At 31.3% G+C, this 22,316-nt stretch overlaps 1 protein-coding gene across 1 annotated transcript; it reads right to left on the bottom strand.

Annotated features, from left to right (window-relative positions):
- Positions 1-6,088: 6,088 nt before the first annotated feature.
- LOC117683231 (uncharacterized) lies at positions 6,089-9,162 on the bottom strand. The gene is made up of 3 exons (XM_066085947.1): positions 8,965-9,162; positions 8,334-8,645; positions 6,089-8,034 (listed from the first exon to the last, which is right to left on the bottom strand). The coding sequence occupies exons 1-3, from the start codon at positions 9,061-9,063 to the stop codon at positions 7,357-7,359; spliced, it is 1,089 nt and encodes a 362-aa protein (XP_065942019.1). The 5' UTR covers positions 9,064-9,162; the 3' UTR covers positions 6,089-7,356.
- Positions 9,163-22,316: the final 13,154 nt, after the last annotated feature.

A 22,316-nucleotide genomic window follows, 5' to 3' on the forward strand; every position in this document is an offset into this window, starting at 1 on the left:
AGACTGAACAATTTTCTCCAAAAGTAAAGAACGGTTTTTGGGGGAAGCAAGTCTATGTATTTTGTGAGATTTTTTTAAACTTAGAAATATCATATCATACAATTCTCTCTCTTTCATTCTCTCTCTCTTTCAACAATTCTTTGATGTTAGTTGATACCTGTAAATTATCACTAAGTTGACAATAATGCAAGGTATGTGTAGCTCTTGCTGCGATCGCCACAACGGTAGCATCGTTAAACAAATTACATCAAAATCACCCAGATTATGCTGCGTGCAAAGTTTAAAATCAAACAGTTACTAAAATTGTTGATTACAACAAGTTTTTATCTAGATCTTATTAGATTTTATATTATTTGTCTGAATTGTCTTTTGCTTAATATCGAAGACAAACTATTGACAACGTAACAACCGTTTTCATTAACGTCTAATGTCAAGTGTTCAAAAGCATTTTTTGCTAGGTCATTCTTTACAATTAAATGGTTTAAAGGTGAAATATAAGTTTTTTAAACATAAATTATTTTACTTTCAACCATATAAATCGACCCAAATCACCGTATCTAGGTTAGGCTTGCAATTAAAAAACTTAAACTTTTAATATTTTTAAAATAACAGTTCTGTTACATTTTGTTTTAGCCAATCATTTATCGTATTTCATACTTTAATATGCAAATACGACATTATTGATTAGAAAGGATGCCAATATCTCATCTGAATTGTACCTCATCGTTTCAGGTTGTACAAAAAGACCTAAACCTACTCGTTGCTCGCAGCAAGACTGTGTCTAGTTAGTTGCCTTAGAAAGATAAGAGAGTCATCAAGGATATTCTGAGATTGCTGAATGTTGTCAACGCCAGACAGAAACGTATTTGCAAAACATTTCACGAGTAAAGATAGAATTAAAACAAAATTTGAACAACGAAGTTGGACTTGCACTGTAGGAAAGCCGATGAATTTTATTTATATATTACGGTCATCAAAACAGTCAGCCAAGCTGATCGGTTGGAATTTTTCATTCAAGATTTCTTGCATTTGATAGCATATTAAAAAAATGAATGTACGCTAATGGAAACTTGCTACTGGCTATTATAACTTACTTATAACGCAGCACTGTTAAGGCTTGCTATGAAAATATCAGCGGATTTAAACGTTCATTAAACGAGGCATCTATCATTACAAAATATTTATGTAAAGTTATTTTTTATGATACAAATGTGGTATTAAATGAAACAGTACAGTGAATGCTACTTTGTATGACACTGAGTGTGGTCCCCTGAATTGATGGACACGTGATATGTGTTGATAATTGTTCCGATTGGAGGTAATAAAAAAAACTTCAATATTGCAAGGGCATACCCTTTTTTGAATTAAAATCTTAAATGATAATTGAATGCTACTATTTTTGTAAATTCTGAAAAGTGCTGCAGCTTTGTATAGAATAAATAATAATTACATGTTGAATAAAAACAAGCATAGTAGATAGTATTTAATGGTATAAAAATTGTGTTATGATTATGAGCCGTTCATTTATAAAATGCATTTTCTCGTGTAAAAAAATTGATTGATCCGCTTCTCTCTACACATAATATGCGTCAAAATTTACAATATGACGTCACATCGACAAGTGCACCGCGATCAGTCTGTTGTTTATATTTATCGTTGTTGGACTTATTTGACTACAAGGTTGCACGAATAGGTAATTTGTAATGTAGTTTAATGTTTTCGTACCCATAACAAGTGGAAATTACTTTATTAATTAGCATTTTTGAGGACATGTTGTTTTGTGTGATGTCATAGTTAACATTTCCCGTACTTTCTGGTCGGCGCGACCTCAAAGTAAACCTTGACAGTTCTGCGAATTAAGAAATTTCATTAACTTTCTTTCATTTGTTAGTATATCTGTGTAATTTCCATTAAAACTTAAATGTACGATTATGAAAACATGCTATTGGCTATCATATATTATTTGAATTAAAAAATATCACCTTGTAAAACTTTTGAATTTTTATGAAAGAGAAAGGCATTTAGAAATTTAATAATGGATTAATAAACAAGGACAATGTTAATTTATGAAGGAAAAAGTGAAGCTCCAATATGCCCCATATGTAGGAGAAAAATATTTAATCTTCATATAGCGTTTGATAAAATCATTGTATTATTGAATAAATGTAACAAAAATAATGTTTACAGAGTTCATAACAATATATCTACTCTTATTGTAAAACAGTTTCTTTGTTATAAATGTAAATATAAAACGGTTTCCAAATACAATATAAGTTCCCCTTTTCAGCTAAATTATATATATATATATATATATATATATATATATATATATATATATATATATATATATATATATATATATATATCGTCCGTTAAGGACGTGCCCAAAATGACAGGTGGTGATAACCAACGGTGTTCAAAACATGAGCAGAGCAAACACTGACCTCTAAATGTGTTACCGCTGTACATATCTCTAATCTCTAGTCCCTATTTTGCTTTCCTTATGGTATTGATATAATAATGGATCCGGTATAAAAAGAATGAAACATTGTTGAGAATTATTTATCATTAATGTATTTTGAGGGGGCTCAATGAGCTTTAAAAATTTGTCCAATTTCTTTTTTAAAACAATTAGAAATTAAGATTTAAGCAATGAAAACCATCAGGTTTATAAAATGTTATTATAAGTTTGAATATATATACAACGGTAAGGGTTAGAAAACATTAAATACTATTGCTCGTACAGGTATAACTATTCACTAACTCCATGAATTGCAAAGATGCACCGAATTGAACTACTAAATTTTAAAATCTTTACAGCTTAAAAATAGTTTACATTTCCATACTTTGAATAACAAATCAATCTATATGCAAGAGTCATTTTACCTTATTTCAATGTTATACACCAAAATATAAATGCATATAAATGTAGCAATTTGCACATCATGTTGTAATTTATAGCGTGTATACTAGCAGAGCAGATACATGAAATTGATCAAATTTACACCGCCCATGGCTGCTAGACGTTGTAATGTAACTAATTCCCTCTGCGTAAATTCTGAACGCACCAGGTTTAAGGGTCAGACAGAAAACTCTGGCGTCTACTTGTCAAGTCATAGACCTTACTGTGTTATTCATAAACTCTTTTATCAGTCTCCTTATATTGCACATCCATTGAAGTTCATGACCAAGTTCTTGCATACGTGCATTTTAAAGATATATGAAACTTGCATTCCTTGGTCTCAGTTTGCATTGAAACCTGCTGTGTTATTCAATTTGAACATTTATGCAAATATGTTGTTTGTGCTTTTAAGATGATTGGGTAGAGCATTGCATAATTGATGACCTTGTATATAAAAATAGCAAAACCTCCAAGCAACAGTCAGGTACATTCGGATATTGATTTTACTACTAGTATTTCAAAATCCCCAGACTTTTGCAATTTGTATTCTTTTCTCCTGAAGTCTGTCCTACTTGAGATATAGTCGTGCGTTAGATGTGTCGACATTATCGTGAAATTTTCACGATTTTATCTTCTCTTATGTACTCGGTCAACTTGAACTAGCATTGCAGATCTAGATTAGTACTTTAGGATCATTGTCTTTTCCCCTGAAAGAAATGACTATAATAATAAGCCATCTTAGGCAAAATACTATACAAACATGTTTACCACGTAGATTTATGTATAAATCTAGAATCCCAGGGTCTTAATGAACAGTCAAACACAAACTTTAAAACACGAAAAACATGTGCTTACACCCATATCAACATTGACATAACTGTATAATACGACCGTTTAAGGCTTCGCCCGAAGATGCAGGTTTTACTAAGTTAAAATTTGAAATGTTAGATAAAAATGTATTCCTCACGATACATTGTAAGGCCTCAGAACGTCAACACAAGTTTGCTAAACACTGTTCAGTTAACATGGTACCAGAATATTTAGACAGATGTCATCAAGTTTAATTTTTGTCATTCATTAATTTATATATCATTTGCTTAAAAAATCTTCGAGCGCTTGCATAATTTTCTCCTCTGTTTAATGATACATTTAGTAAGAATAAATTTGATGTTTTGATAATGAAAATACAAATCAAGTAAGTGTCAAATAGGTTGAAAGGTCATTTGTAATGGTAATAATGGTAATAAGTTTTAAAATCTGGAACTCATTAAATTAATAAGAATTAAGTTATAGCTGATCTCTGATAGATAACTAAATTCAGATTTATCCAGGCATGATTTCCAGAAAGAGATTTGTATGATTAAATCAGTTGAAGTAATTTTTATTATATCAGTAAGGAAACCATTAATGTATATGCACTTTAATCATGAGTAGTATTACCGCTGAATTGATTAGAAGTTCTGTTTTATTATAACTAAATCTTTTTGACAAATCATTGTCATCATACAATTTAATTTACTGTTGTTTCTATGGACTATATTTGAAGAATTTATCATTAGGACATAATCTGCAATGGTGATGACATGGTTAAATGATTACACAATACGAGGGCTGTTAGAAAATTATAGAGACATTTACTCTTATTCCTTTGAGAAAAATAGCTTAACCTTATTTATACGCAAAGTCTGTGAAAACAAATAGTAACATTAAATTCCTCATGAAATTTACCACTGATATCATCTCTTTACTTGGTTTAGACCTTCTCCGGAACAAGCTACTGACCTCAGATAATAGTGTATGCTAAATTTACATTGAGATCGAGAGCCGCCATTTACACATTTAACAAACTACAACACTTCACTTTACGGGGCGGGTGATTGTGTTTAAAAGACTATCATAGGCAACTAAAGAGACGATATCAGTAGTAAATTTCATGTAAAATTTAATGGTACTAATTGTTTCCACAGAATTTGCGTATGAATATAACATCTCTCAATATTTCCAATGGTATATGATTTTTATCCAACGAGTTGTGCGATTTCTATTCCCGAGCCTTGGCAAGGGAATAGATAACACACAACGAGTTGGATAAAAATCATATACCATCGCAAATCAGGAGAGATTCTTTTATCACATGTTTTACGAAGTATTTTGTTAGTCTTATCTTTTTGTGTTAAAATTGTAATTGTGCGCTGCACAAAGCATTATCTACAAGACATGAACAATTTTACGCATGGAAAAAAAGTTCTTTGAAGTTTAACAAACAGACATTTCTTTTTCGAATATTTTCAAGTATTCATGAAATATAATAAATGAAACGACATCAAATGCTTCACATTTACAACTCAACACTTTTCAACTCAATTATTTATTTACCTTTTCATTTTACGTCAATCAACCGTTTAGACCTACGTAATGCTTAATTATGACGTCACGTCGCGTAAGAACACACAGTGTTATATAAAAAAAATTATCCTATGAGTGATATCCCCCGCATATTGAGATAAACATGTGATAAATAAGGATAACCAATCCAAAACTAGTGCACGTTTTTCTGCGCAATAAATACACAATTTTTTCAATGGGTGTCACTGTAGCTCCCAGGTAGTTTATCAAAACTTTTTTCAGACCGGTAGCTACAGACCTGCAGCTAAACCCTTGAAAATTCATTAGAAGGAAAAACCAGGATTACATCAATGGTTGTTAGAATTTCCTAGTCCTTGACACCATTTGAGCATCTCTTGTACGCTGAAAAACTTGTACAAGTTCAGTGACTTGGAGCAACCGCAAACATATCGCAACGTAATTTTAACGCGCCCCGTTACCCCTATATTTTAAAAACCTTTCAAATTAATAGATAAGATGAAAGTTTCTTTATTTATCATTTACTGTTTTCATTTTAGGAAGCAAACAATTACATTTTCTCTCCATTTTTGATTTTCTGTAAACAAATGTGGTCAGGATTTAAGCTAAAAAAATTTGATTATATCAAAGTATAACATAGTAAATGTATTGTAGAATATTTTCCTTTTCTCGGGAGGCGCTGTAATTCTGATTAAATAGTCTTAAAATGAACATGACGACTCAAATTTGTTTTAGATCTTTTACCTAATTTAGTACTATATAAGTGTGTAAACAAAAAACACAGTCAGAGCTTTGTGTTCACATTAAATAAATGGAATAATAATAAATAAAAATGTTTTATTTAAAAAAAAAACATAAATTTTTTTGTTGATTTACTCAACCTTTCTCAGATATCTGGTAGCAACATTTTGGCTTTAAACACATCTCACTTGCATAAAAAGGCATATTTAAAATTGATTAAGTGGTTCCTAAAAAAGTAGATAAAACTTCACGAAAACAATATCGAAAACAATACAACCAACGACGAAACACAATGGTCAATTTGATTTGAAATATTCCTGTACGTGAACCTTTTGCACAATGCGTTTTTACCTTTGAATTGTCAAATCAATAAATGTATGGACAAATAAATTTTATTAGAAAGAAAGTGATATAAGAATTTCTGAGAAAAAAAATTGAATTTATTCCCCTCATATTTGAAAGTTCTTATATTCCTAAACGAAGTATTTTGCATGTGATAGTTATCAATATCATATTTGTCACTTTGGTAATCTTAATTATTGTTTTTGCTGTAGTGATCCAAATATTTATTTAGGCATTTGACATTGTGTTTAGACCCATTGTATGATTGTGTGTGTATCTATCTATCTATCTATCTATCTATCTATCTATCTATCTATCACAGCAAACCTTTTTTTATTTAAACGTTGTTGGAAGAAGTAGAAGTATATGTATTATATTGTTTTGTTTTTTGTACAGTGTATGTTTAACGCTTTTTTATATTGGTAAGCTGACAAAATGTACATGCAATGTTTTTGTTTTGTTTCGTTTTCTAAAAGTGTTTTATAAACCTTATTCGTTGATTGATCTATAAGTTTTAAGAAACTGGTAAAAATCGAAAACTTATTTTTATAATATTAATGTCTATTATTTTTTTTAAATTAGCGCTATATACAAACAAACCTTTGTTATAGATCATCTAATGATATAATGAAAATATGAGATATTGATTTTTGTTTTAATATCCAGATGAAGTTAAAGAGTAATTATTCTCGAAAATGTTTACGAGGGAAATAAAATCTCAGCCTATTGTGGAACATTCGAACATATGTATGTGATACATGCATATCACCCTGATCATGCAAATGGTAACCACTCACAGCCATTTTGAATTGTCTTGCGCAATAAGTTAAAAAAGCCTAGTAAGCGTCGTTAATTAATACATTGAAGTTTAACTAATACTAGCATATAATTTTCTATTTTGCAGTTCATTGCAACACAACCTTCGTTCCACAATGTTCGAATTCTCTTGGTTGACGTGATAAGTAACTAATTATATATATTCTTGGGGAACACAACAAACTTATATTTTAATATCCTTCTTGAATAAGTGATATAATTGTACGTTTAATTGGATCGTAATCCTTTGCATTTCCAGAACACGTTTGTCCATTTTCATATACAACCCATCCATTGTCTGTACGTGAAAGAGAACACATGACCACTGCAGAATAGTCAGAGGCATGCGTGAACGTTGTACTGCACAAGTTGGCCTCTGGGCGTGACTTCTCATAAAAACTTAAACTTGGATTGGGATACTTAGAAATAGTTGGGGCATTCCATGCACTAAGAACAAAGAATAAACTGGTGACCTCAGAGGGAATATCTCTGGTTGACACATTAATAAGGTGGTGTCCAATTCTTTCTCTGTCGTCCATGCGATCCCCTGAATGTTTCACCCCCCATTCCTTTTGCTTAATTCCTTTATGCTTTTTTAACATGGCCAACATCAAATCATTTTTTTGAACGAAGTCTATGGTCCGGACACATTTTTCTTTTTCAAACACCAAGCACGAAGCATCCAGATAATCTCTTATTTCAGTCCCCTCTACCCGGTTAGTATCATTAGGGTATTGCCAATTCAAATCAAAAACTACTTGGTTAATGTCCTGTGGAATTTTATAAAGCAATCTGACAAGCTGAACTGTAGCGTTTGGTTTTACAGAGAAATCTTTCAAAGTAGCTGGTTTTAAATCTGGGAGTTTCACCTGGAAAAATTGAATTATTTACATATATTTTACAGTGTAAGTCTAATACATCGCGTATTAGTATATATATATATATATATATATATATATATATATATATATATATATATATATATATATATATATATATATATATATATATATATATATTTTTATATATATATATATATATATATATATATATATATATATATATATATATATATATATATTTATTTTTTTTTTTACAAAATATACACATTTTCAGAAATAGAGAAGGGAAGATATATTGCCTTTTAACACAGACAAATTTAACTTACAGCTAATTCCCTTCCAGAATATAAAAGTCTTTGCTCATTGATGTCAAACTTTAACACTTTCTTTATCTCTGTCATTAATTTCAAGACGGTCCATGCGTCGTTGAATTCGATTTCCGCTGCATCTCCATTCAAGACAGTAATTCTCAAAACACTTTTCTTACAATCTTCTGTTTCAAAAACGAAAACGTCGGTTGATTTGTATTCGGCAAACTGTTTGTCCCAAATTGCCTTGAACCAAACCCTCCGTTTTTCTTCAATTAAATGTTCGCATCCTGCTGCTGGACACTGAGCTTCTGATGAAAACAGAATACACTAAAGTGTCACAGAAAAGAAAATAATTAATAGATTAGGCAATATACTTTGCATTGTAGAACACATAGACAGTTTTCAATTATTGTTCTATACATAATTTACCTCAATTACTTTTAGGAGTGAGAATCTAAACAATGCTAACATATCAATAATACTGAATATTACATAATTAACTGCTTGAATGAACTTGAAACAAATTTTAAAAAGTATTAAAGATTTCGTTAAAAATCAAACTATTTAAAGTCAATTGCAGTCATTATATTTCTAACGAAGAATGTATTCAAAATATTTTTTTTTCATATATGAAAAAATAACTTACATGAAGACATATAAGACTAGGATGTTCACAATTTTCACTCACAGTAACTGGTGGAAATTCTTTAGAAAGTTTATCATTACTGCACTTTTGGCACTTCATGACAATATTAAGATACAATGAATATAAAATGAAAATAGACCGAATACCGAAACGAATAAATTAACACGGTGAATATCACGTGAAACAGTCACGTGTCCTACTGAGACCAGTCAGTCGGCAGAGCATTGTTAAGGAATCATGATACCAGGCGAAGCAAGTTTTTCAAGTAAGATTATTTTCACAAATATCTTTGAAAATATGCCTTCTTCTAATATGAAAGAAAAAAATCTTTATAAATAACTAAAAATCGCCTTCTAACAACATTTTAGGAATGCTGGTATGTTATAGTTTTGAAAAATATAGTTACCTTATTCATGGAAGATATAACCGATTCCCGGTATGTTGATCATGACACACAGAAACGTTCCTGAAAAATGAAACAAAGACATATGGAGCAAAAATTTAAGCGTTCAACTTGAAGAATTTGTTATAACAAGTACCTAGGTTTAAAATATGTATTTGTATTATTAAGTTTAATTAACTTGTACCGTATATTTCACTCATTTGGTCGTTTTTGTGCATGTCGGTGAGTGGTGGGGTATACCTTTGCGTTTATACTTTATTGATCTTTTAAATGTCTTAGATTTCAACTGTGGTTAATAAGTTTTAACAAATTAAGCGATTAAGAAACTTGTAAACAAATCATGTTAAGAAACCAAAGGCACTACACACTTTAAAACGACTTATATAGTCTCATTGGTTGGATATGAGAGAGCTCATGGATATGAATGAGTAAATGGAGTAATAGATACGCATGCTCAATAATGAAGTATCTCTCATTTGGTTGGTACATTGTGTGTTCTTGAAACACAAAGACACACAGTGACTTTATGTTCACAGAAAACTGTTTCTTTCACCAGCGATGGCAAATAAAATATATTTGCATGTAAATTTTAAGAAGAAAATGTAACATCACATGTTAAGAATCTCCCTTACATATAGCCCAACAATACGACGCACATATTCATTCAAAGTAAATCACATACACCAAATATCAATAACACATTTTATGGTATGTCAAGAACTTGCAGCAGTACAGTTGTTTATAAATTTGTGATCGAAAAGTAATTTGGTTGATGAAAGACCAAATAAGATAAAATATTTCTTCACAACATACAATAACTGATCATATTTAAAATTGATGCAATGTTCTACCTATTAGAAACAATATCAAATTTTATCTTATGAAACAAAATGAATATATATATATATATATATATATATATATATATATATATATATATATATATATATATATATATATATATATATATATATATATATATATATACATTGAAACACAATAAGATCCACAGTGGTCGGCGAGTTATAGATAAAAATTAAATAAGAAAACACGAAAAACGTTCAATATAGCTTAAGCGCTTTCATTTTAAAATCTTCAGAAGCTATAATATATAATATAAATATTATATAGCTTCTGAAGATTTTAAAATGAAAGCGCTTAAGCTATATTGAACGTTTTTCGTGTTTTCTTATTTAATTTATATATATATATATATATATATATATATATATATATATATATATATATATATATATATATATATATAGATATATATATATATATATATATATATGTCGTCCGTTAAGGACGTGCCCAAAATGACAGGTTGTGATAACCAACGGTGTTCAAAACAGAAGCAGAGCAAACACTGACCTCTAAATGTGTTACCGCTGTACATATCTCTAATCTCTAGTCCCTATTTTGCTTTCCGTGTGGTATTGATATAATAATGGATACGTTATATGAAATAAAACATTGTTCAGAATAATTTATCAATAATTTATTTTGAGGGGGCTCAATGAGATTGAAAAAATTGTCCAATTTCTTTTTTAAAACAATTAGAAAATATGATTCAACTAATGAAAACCAACAGGTTTATAAAATGTTATTTTTAGTTTGAATATATAGACAGCAGTAAGGGTTAGAAAACGTTAAATACTTTTGCTCGTACAGGTATAACTATTCACTAACTCCATGAATTGCAAAGATGCACCGAATTGAACTACTAAATTTTAAAATCTTTACAACTTAAAATTTTTTTACATTTCCATACTTTGAATAACAAAACCAATCAATCTATATGCAAGATTCATTATACCTTATTCCAATGTTATACAATAAAATATAAATGCATATAAATGTAGCAATTTGCACATCATGTTGTAATTTATAGCGTGTATACTAGCAGAGCAGATACATGAAATTGATCAAATTTACATCCCCATGGCTGCCAGACGTTGTTATGTAACTAATTCCATCTGCGTAAATTCTGAACGCACCAGGTTTAAGGGTCAGACAGAAAACTCTAGCGTCTACTTGTCAAGTCATAGATCTTGCTGTGTTATTCATAAACTCTTTTATCAGTCTCCTTATATTGCACATCCATTGAAGTTCATGACCAAGTTCTAGCACAAAATGCATACGTGCATTTTAAAGATATATGAAACTTGCATTCCTTGGTCTCAGTTTGCATTAAAAACCTGCTGTGTTATTCAATTTGAACATTTATGCAAATACGTTGTTTGTGCATTTAAGCTGATTGGGTAGAGCATTGCATAATTGATGACCTTGAATATAAAAATAGCAAAACCTCCAAGCAACAGTCAGGTACATTCGGATATTGATTTTACTACTAGTATTTCAAAATCCCCAGACTTTTGCAATTTGTATTCTTTTCTCCTGATGTCTGTCCTACTTGAGATATAGTCGTGCGTTAGGTGTGTCGACATTATCGTGAAATTTTCACGATTTTATCTTCTCTTATGTACTCGGTCAACTTGAACTAGCATTGCAGATCTAGATTAGTACTTTAGGATCATTGTCTTTTCCCCTGAAACAAATGACAACAGTAATAAGCCATCTTAGGCAAAATACTATGCAAACATGTTTATCATGTAGATTTATGTATAAATCTAGAATCCCAGGGTCTTAATGAACAGTCAAACACAAACTTTAAAACACGAAAAACATGTGCTTACACCCATATCAACATTGACATAACTGTATAATACGACCGTTTAAGGCTTCGCCCGAAGATGCAGGTTTTACTAAATTAAAATTTGAAATGTTAGATAAAAATGTATTCCTCACGATACACTGTAGTGCCTCAGAACGTCAACAAAAGTTTGCTAAATACTGTTCAGTTAACATGGTACCAGAATATTTAGACAAATGTCATCAAGTTTAATTTTTGTCATTCATTAATTTATATATCATTTGCTTAAAAAATCTTCGAGCGCTTGCATAATTTTCTCCTCTGTTTAATAATACATTTAGTAAGAATAAATTTGATGTTTTGATAATGAAAATACAAATCAAGTAAGTGTCATATTGGTTGAAAGGTCATTCGTTACGAAAAATGGTAATAAGTTTTAAAATCTGGATCTCTGATAGATAACTAAATTCAGATGTATCCAGGCATGATTTCAAGAAAAAGATTTGTTTGATTAAATCAGTTTAAGTGAATTATTATTATATCAGTAAGGAAACCATTAATGTATATGCACTTTAATCATGAATAGAATTACCGCTGAATTGAATAGAAGTTTTATTATAATCTTTTTGACAAATCATTGTCATCATACAATTAAATTTATTATTATTTTTATGGACTATATTTGAAGAATTTATCATTAGGACATAATCTGCAATGGTGATAACATGGTTAAATGATTACAAAATACACTACTGTAATGAAAAAACCCTGAGACTATCGAAAAAAAACTGGAGGAAACCCCTAGTGGCACTGAGAAAACCCTGAGAGACCCTGAGGTCGGCACTGAAAATACTGATGAAACCCTGAGAGACCCTGAGGTTGGCACTGAGGGTACTTATGAAACCCTAAGGGACCCTGAGGTTTGCACTGAGGGTACTGAGGAAGCCTTGAGAGACCCTGAGGTCGGCACTGAGGGTACTGAGAAAACCCTGAGAGACCCTTCGGTCGGCGCTTAATACGAAAATTTAAAGAAATCCTTCATTATTCAACAATCGGCGTAATCATATTTAAAAATAAATATAAACATGAGTAACATTGCATTCATTTGGTATAAATTTATTTTACTGATGCAATTGCATATGATCAGACTTTCTCATTTAAACAGCATCTTAAATTAATTGTAAAGGGAAAATACAGAAACACAAAGGATGAGTATGTATTCTGTACTTATTGTATGTACATTTTATACTGGTTTAACATGCGGAGAGCGAGGGACCGCATGTCTTAATTAATTTATTATTTAACAATTTAAAAAAAGCCGCTTCCATCTAAAGTATTCTTCCGAAATGAAATAGTAGTCGGTCGTAAAAGGTGTGGTTTTTAAAATAAATAATCATGTAAATTTTTATTCATTTAATTAATCATTTTAGTCGCCCTTACAGAACATAGTTGAGCATTAATAGATTCAATTACCGGTATTTCTAATTTGAAAAAAAGACAGGGTAGATGTATTTTGATATATCATATCGGATATTCTTGTACGGTATGGAAAAAAAATAGATCGGTAAACTAACCTAATGCTTAGACAGTAAAATGTGATATGGTGTGAGGTTAAAAAAACCTCCATGTACTCTCTCTCTCTCTCTCTCTCTCTCTCTCTCTCTTAGGTAAGGAAACCGAAATAGAACTTCATTATCAAACCCTAATAAAAAATGGAATAAACTGATTTAGATCGCTATAATTATAATACATATTTTCTAAATCCCGATTTTGAGTGATCACTTTATAAATGTAGTCCTTGTTCAAAATTCATATCCTTTACTATGATTTGATTTCCATGTACACCCGGGCGAGATCACTTTTTATATTAACATAGAAACTCAAACTCCTTTTTTTACGGTGTAATTCCGGTGAACCGTAATTCCCCGCCGTTTGCAGCTATTTATTTTGATACTTTGATACTACAAGACATATACACAGGTGGCCAATCTTCACACCTCGACGCGGTCACCCTGTCGCGTGTATAGTCTAAGCCTTGTCTGTTATTTCCGAGGTTTTTCTTGATCCCAGACAAACAAAAGAATGTGTTCTGTATTTATACACAAAGGAGACAGTACATCGTCTATCATACACAGTACTTTTTTTTTTATCACGGACTTCGAATCAGAAACAAGACAGTCAATGATCAATAAAAATTGAAATACACGATTTTAAACAATGGCAATATTACCGCATGCTACATTTAGTAGTACTAAACATATGTAAAGTATTTGTACATGAGAGAGAGAGGGAGAGAGAGAGAGAGAGAGAGAGAGAGAGAGAGAGAGAGAGAGAGAGAGAGAGAGAGAGAAAAGGTACATGTACTTCGTATTGGGGCGGCGAATTATTTGGTCAAGGGGGGGGGGGATGTGAACCGAATTTGACTTAAAATGAAGATTTTTTACGATGTGCCTATTTTTTTCTTACATTGTATTATTGACACTTATTTGTATTGATGGTACTATGAGAAATAAAAGCAAAATCATTGCACTTCAGGTTTTTTTAATGACACACATTTTATTAAAGGAGTTTTTTTTTTCATGTATAGACAACATTTCCGGTAACAAGAAATATTAAAATTCAATCGGGTGGAAAATATTTCTAAATTCTGAATTTCAACATTTTGAAATTGAATTTCTACTTGCATCGTTTTTGAAAGGGGGGGGGGGCAACCTTATCAAAAAATCTTGACAATATGGAGAATAATGCAACTTGTCAAAATCGTGAAAATTATATCTATTGCTATATATGGGAGGGGACGTATTGGGTCTACTATCAATTTCTAGCATATTTTCATTGTTAATTTCTTTCATTTTACTTTAATTTCTTACGTGTTCCCAAAAAGAGGAGGGGACTCACTCCATATGCATGTTGATTCATATGTAATCCAAGTTAAATGTTTGTTGAGAGAAAAATCGATGCTACGCGCCTGGGATGTACGTGTTTAAGCCTGTATATGTATGAGTATAAGAAAAAATTATACTCTAATTTGTAAACGTAGTGGGTAGAACGAAGCAGTGCTTAAAACTTACTACAATAGAGATTTTCTTTGACATTACACTTCACAAACATCTTTCTTAGACAGAAATTGACACATGTGCAATCCTGCAGTAGGTAGTTCAGATCATCTATAAAATTCAGTTTTGTTTTCTGTGCTGTGATAAAGTCGAGGCAGACAGTTCTTGACTTTGACTACGTGTCAAACCAACGTACGGTTATCTTTACAATCATCGAAGTACCGGACACGGCTATAAGTGTAGTTTTTTTTAATTTAAAAGTTGGTATAACTTTGTCAAATAAAAGAAATCTTAAAACTATTTTCGTAGATGTGTTAAAACTATTTTTTGTTTGTTCGTCGCAACTTCCGGTCGTCACCAACAGCTCTTCCAAAATTATTTCATATACGTCTTTTATTTATTTTACGTAGAATGCATATGATAGTATAAATTCTTAAATGTGTCATCTATGCGATGTTAAATTAACAAAAACATTCTACTTCCGGTGAAATATCTCAATTATTTCAGGTAGCTTTTTTAAAACAAATTTTATTCCCACGAGATCTCAAACTATTAGTGAGAAAGACACGGAACTTTCATGGATGATATACATTTAAATGAAGATGTGTTTAACTGCTTTCATTTTGTCACTTCCGGTGTAACGAAGAATTTTGACCCGGGTTGAAAATTGAACCGGGGGTCAGGTCATTTTCCACGTTAAATATTGAGACCAAATGTGTTGAATAAAGACCCTAATTCGTTAATTTTTAATTAATTTACATATCCCTTTAAAAATGTAATAACTATTTTATTCATAATAAACTTTTCGCGTATAATTGCTGTTTAACATGGTTACACGTTAAAATATTCAATTCAGTTAAACTCCTTTTTAAATTTGCTTGAGAAGTGTACAAATATAAATAATTTTAAATAGTCACAATACGTCATATTGTTTAATTTTTGTTGTACGTTCACCCAGTAAATTAAAACTTTGATAGTGTTCATTGTAAATTTTCTGGAGGGGGAGGGGGGGGGGGGGGTAAATACAAAATTTACAGTATGTCATATTGAGATTTTTGTGTTTGCACCCACTCAGTTTGTTAAAACTGTGACTATCTGAATTGTGTATTCACACCCATCCAGCCAATAACAGTTTACAAAATGTTGATATGTTAACTCTTTCAAGAACAATGCTGTAGTAACTATATGTTGAAAGCCGATTTTTTGTATGTTTTATTTGTTACGTTAGGATAACTTCTAATGTAACTAAATATCATCAAATTGCTAATTTTTCTAGGCATAAACAATTCTTCTTCATGGAATCTGAAGCAAGTTAGCAACCTAATTTTTGTACAGGATGACAATAGAATAATTTTGCTTTAATAGTTTCTAAATTGCTTTGATCACAAAAATTTATCATAAATTTACTAACAGTAATTGTTTTCGTCAATAAATTGGTAAATTGCATTTTTTGAATAAAAATATGTAGTAGTAGATCATACAGCAGCGTTAGAGTAGATGGTTGACCTTCCTATCACAGCCACCTACATTATAATTTAATTTAAACGTGTTAAATGTGTATATTATGTGTAAATAAGACAGGAGATACTTGAATATTAAAAATTATCTAAATATTTATCATATATGATTGTATGACATATTGTTGGTAGACATGTTCACTCACACCTACATTTACAAACCTTCATTTTATACTTGCAGAGATACAAACATAAGAATGAGATTTTCATGATCCAGCCCATTTGAAAACAACAGTAAATAAAAAGAAACTGTATACTAAATAAATATACATGTATAATACTTAAATAGGTTTTAACAGTGTACCTTAAGAGAATCAAAAACGCTTTGGAGCTCTAATATAAGTATAAACATGGGAAACAATTTTATCTATATGAAAAATCAGAACTACCATTAAGTATCAGGCACGTAGCATCAGGGGGGGCCAGGGGGGCCTGGCCCCCCACTTTTTCTCGCAGCAACCAATTTTTTAAAATTTACATATAAAAAAATGAATGATAATGGAGTTGGCCCCCCCACTTTTTTGGAAGTTAGCAAAAAATTGATATGAAAATAAGGAAATGAGTAGTCAAATTGAAGGTACTACCCCCCCCCCCCCCTCCCCCCCCCCTACGGATTAGGAATTTCAAGATTTGGAGGAAAAATTTTTTTGGTAGGGAAGAATTTTTTTGGAAATATAGTTGAGTTCCCCCCCCCCCCCCCCCCCCCCCCCCCCGGATTAGGATTTTGAAGATTTATGGAAAACTTTAAATTTCCGTTTTTTTCCTCTTTTTTTTTTTTTTTTTTTTTTTTTTGCTTGTCAAGATTTTTTGGATGGGTCTGGCCCCCCCCACTTTCAAAAACGATGCTACGTGCCTGAGTATATAGTTCATATATAAAGATACACTAATGTAAATAAGTTGTTTAAAAAGTTCGTCTCTTTGTTGAGTGTATCTTAGAAATCGAGGGGAAAAAATCGTATTTCCTTCAGATTCAGACCCACAGTATAAACATCGACTCACATCAGTTAAAAAAATCCTTAAAGGGTATATGCAATGCAAACTCGTTTTTTTATATTTTGTTGCACTCAAAGAGATAAGATGATAGAAAAAAACCGCATCGAAATCCGTTCGATATTAACGGAGTTACAGCGCTTCAAATTCGTCTATTTATACCTATAAGTAATCTTTACTAGCTTTATTCCGTTATTGACGTAACATATATGATTGCGCCCATGAGAAAAGGGTCCGTATGACGTTTTGTATAAAACAGAGAAATAACGTCATAAAGAAATGACGTTACATAAAAGAAAAAAAAGCTCGTCTGAAAGTACGAAACAGCAGCGCGGTAATTTCGTTACTTCGTTTATGAACATGTGTCTTAATGCTGAAACGTGTTTAATAGCACAAGGCCGTAGCTACCATTGAGGCAAGAGAGGCAAATGCCTCACTGAAAATTTTGAGATTTATTTCTTTTTATTATGTTAAAAGGTCTTTGAAGTTTCATTTTTTTTTTTAAATTTGTACTGTTAATTAATGAATTATTTCAAGCATTAGTTCCCATTTCCGGAAATCGAACACTCCACTGTAGGTGTGTTTGATCATTTCGTCATTTATGCATAGTGTATAATGACGTAATGAAAATATGGATCTGTGGTTGAAAACAGGATCTTGTAGAAAGTCAAGTGATTCTGTACCAGAAAAAGGTTGGTGTTGATATTTATGATACCAATGAGTCAACGGAAACGTAGATAGATCAACATATTATACTTAATACATACATTGTATGTCATTGTGTCCATTAGGTCTAACATATTGCGTAATTAAACTTGGCCTTTAGCCTAGGGGTTTAGTTTTCTCCTGGTGTAAAATACTGATCGTATTTTTTATATTCTCAAGAGGTTTGATGAAACTGGACATGTAAAAATTGGTCAGCTACAGTTCGATAACCAGTATTAAAAATTATACAAAATTTTTATAACTGGTTATCGAACATCACATAAAAAACGATACAATTTGAAAAATAAACACAGAAAAACATTAAAGTATAATCTTTATTTTTTCGAAAACCCAGGAGCTTCCGGGGGGCTTCGCCCCCTTGGTCCCCCAACCAGGGCGCTGCCCTGGACCCGCTTGGGTCCGGACCTAGGCGGTCCCCAGACCCCTCGCCTCACTAAAAATATAGGTCTAGTTACGGCCTTGTAGCAGTGCCCCATACCGCAATATCTTTTATAATAAATAAAATGAACATATTGATATTTTTTTTTAAATATTTTACTCATTTATATAAGTCACGATCGAATGTAGATTCCGTGCTTGTTTAATAGGAAAAAAAAAACTCTTGATCATCCCCATAAGAAAAACTTGCACTGCAAACTGCCCTATCGGAAAAAATAACACGATTAAAAAGTTTACATTCCGTAGATTAACTTGCGGTACTGAATCTGATTTCTGAATGTTTTGAATATAATATAATTTTAGAGTTACCGGTTAATGAGAAATCATTATAATCACGACCTCGTTTTTTCTACCGATTATAACTTGTTGATCCGCCCGTCGGCATCTGTTTACTCGCTCGACCGACTTTACTGTTTAACTTCATGTAGGTCTACCATTTTCATCGAAACAGGGAGGCCTGTATGAGGCTCTGAATCTCTGAAGATTCGGGTCCACAAAGAAGTTTAAGAATCTGGGTGAAAACTACGGAAGCCCGTTGGTGCCATGTAGGAAAATTATTTTATCTGGCGGCCGCCAGAAAATTATGTGGCGGCCGCCAGATAATTATTTGGCGGCCGCCACTTATTATCTGTCGGCCGCCACATAATTATCTGGCGGCCGCCACATAATTTTCTGGCGGCCGCCACATAATTATTTGGCGGCCGCCAGATAAAACCTGGCTTCCTGATGCGCGCATGTTTTAATGGGAGCTTTTTAGGGAGTTGTGGATACACTCTAATTTATTAGTTTTATTAATTATTTCTGAAACTTGACATTAAATATCAATTGCAGAGCTTAGGATTTTGAAAAACTGGTTGAGTTTAATGTATAGAAGACTTTGTTGTTACAATCTAGAATGAATTTTATATTACTTTGTGCCTTGTATTATACATGTATGTTGTAAAACATGGTATTTTAGAGTTGATTTTGAACTTTTAAAACTGAACTTAACACCAGTTCAGGAAATCTTAACATTAAAAAACCTTAACTTGAGAGGAATTTTATGTAAACATGTATAAGTAAAGGAACGCACTGCCTTCTATATGTTTCAATTTTGGTATAAGAATTTACCAACGCAGATTAAAGTCAGCTTTATTGACCACGACAGCTAGTACAGGTAATATTATCACGAGAGCAGATCCATCTATGACTTTATAAGGATAAACTAGGATAATTGTGTACTAGCATCCGTGGCCATAAAAATGAAACTATTTAACAGACTGTGTTGTTAAACTCTTATTCCAAATCACATGAAAGGCAGTACAATAAAAAGACCGTGATCGGCCACAGTCTCTCTGGATAAATCAAAGTACTGAGAGTACTGAAAGGCGGGGTCTTGAAAGTTTGAATTTGTAATTGTTCACGTTTTCCTCCATTATGTTCCAAAAATTATGAGTTTGAATTAGTTGTTTCAATCTACATGTAGTATGCTAAAGTTCGGCTTTTTGCAATTGCCTGATACTTTGTAATGATTTTGCTAAATCCCGACCGGGACTGTTCTTCATAATTGTAGAAAATTGACACAACGGTATTAATAGTATTATGTAAAATAAGACCCCAAGAAAATTTTTAAAAAAAACTACAACTAACCGGGAAAATCAAAACAACTATATTTAGGTATATAATTTAAATCGTTATATCTATTTATTTTGTGATCAAAGGGAAAATCTATAAGTCGGACGGTATCTGTTACACAAGGTTTATGGAAACTCCGAAAACTCTCAAACTGTTGAATTACCGAACAAAGTTAACATTTGTATACCGATAACAAACACAGGCATCTAACGTTAGAAATATTTCTTTTTTACAATAAATTTATTCCAAGTACTATAACAATAAAAAAATTTATCGCAGTAGCCATTTTGATTTTTTAGACCTTCTTTCATGTCATGATTTTTTTTGCAGCGATTCATATCAAATTAATAGGTAAAAAATAATTTCGTTGGCCACTTACTACTCTTTATGTAAACTCGTGCATCATTTACACGAATCACGATACAACCGTTTCTGAAATTTCATTAAAAATCATACTCAAATTCAGTCATCTGCTTTTCAAATCGATAAAACAAGAAAATGGAGACCAAAAGTGAATGAATCACGTCATATTTTGAGGTAGACCTTTCCTGATTGGCTGTTACATGTATATATGATAACTGTAGATTGTTAATTTTAGCTATTAATTCAGATTTATTTAATTTTAAAATTTTTAAAATATGCAAAGTTAACGCTTTTAACAGTAAAATTAACAGATGTTGTAGGACATTGTCATTTCAGGGATCTTTGTCCTTTTTAAGAGGGAATGTCACAAATCATCAAGCTTGGCTATGAAACTTGAAAAATTTTTCCCCCCGTTTTTCTATTCTAAATTGACCATCTTAATTGTACTAATCGTTTATTTTGGATATGAATAATTTAAAGTCACCTTTATTAATGATTTCAGAAGTTTCCATGGAAACGGCTTATAATACCAAAATAAACTCATTTTGTATGATTTTCATGTATATTTTATTGGCATTTTCTACTGTTAAACACATTTCAATTTATAAGTAGATTAATGTTACATAAACAAAGTTTCGAAACTAACATACTTTAGAAAAAATAGTTTTGGTTATTGGGTTGCTATGGTAACCAATATTTGAGACATTTTTGAAAATAACCAAATTCTAAAATAGCCCTCTAACATAAAATTGAATATTTCAACTCTGCAACAAAATAGGCAAAAAATGTATGTTGCATACAAATGACCAAGAGCATCTTTATCAAAATCATAAATAAAATAGAGAAGCCTTTTTATTAAAATATCGGGAAAATTGTGTTAAAAAATCACATTTTTGCTTAATTTTCATTTTTCAAATTTTGAATGAAAGAGCTAAATTCATTTGCAGAATGATCTTTTTAGAGGAATAGTCATAAAAAAAGAAAATAACTTGCATAAAAAAGACAATATAGCTGAAAAAGTCCTTAGCAACCAGTTTTACACCATAGCAACCCCCCCCCTTTTTTCAATAAAAATGCAAAAAATTGTTTTTTGTTGCATTCAAACTTTTTACAACAAAAAGAAACATGATAAATGATTTAATTGAAAAATAATTTCTCCCTAGCAACCATTCATACAGTTGCATGCCTTAGCAACCAAATCAGTTCCTTAACAACTATATGAAAAAGGAATAGTCAATTCGGCACTTGGTCGACCTGGTTTAAAGCCCGCCCCAGGGATACTTATTTTGGTAGACTAATAAATATGTCTCAAATCTGGTCAATGTACATGTAGAGCGTGGGTATTAAGACAGGGGACAGCACTCATTAGTCATTTAGCACCATAATTATCATTATGTTTCGAAAGTCAAAAATGCAATAAGGGTCTTCGTTTGTTTCCTTTTTTTTTTTAAATATTTTCAATCGAGTTGTTACTGTACATGTATATTTCATTATTTATAGTCATAGATATATATATATATATACGTGTATATTTCGATTTGACTTTAACTATGGACGCCAAACTGACCAAATATTAATTTGACATGCAT

This window comes from Magallana gigas, chromosome 5, assembly GCF_963853765.1.
Source record: "Magallana gigas chromosome 5, xbMagGiga1.1, whole genome shotgun sequence".
Classification (NCBI taxonomy): domain Eukaryota; kingdom Metazoa; phylum Mollusca; class Bivalvia; order Ostreida; family Ostreidae; genus Magallana; species Magallana gigas.

Coding starts and splice junctions, on each gene's coding strand:
- LOC117683231 (XM_066085947.1), bottom strand. CDS start 9,063: ATGAAGTGCCAAAAGTGCAGTAATGATAAACTTTCTAAAGAATTTCCA. Junction 8,646..8,964: donor CTAGTCTTATATGTCTTCAT/GTAAGTTATTTT, acceptor GTGACACTTTAG/TGTATTCTGTTTTCATCAGA. Junction 8,035..8,333: donor ATTCTGGAAGGGAATTAGCT/GTAAGTTAAATT, acceptor CAATTTTTCCAG/GTGAAACTCCCAGATTTAAA.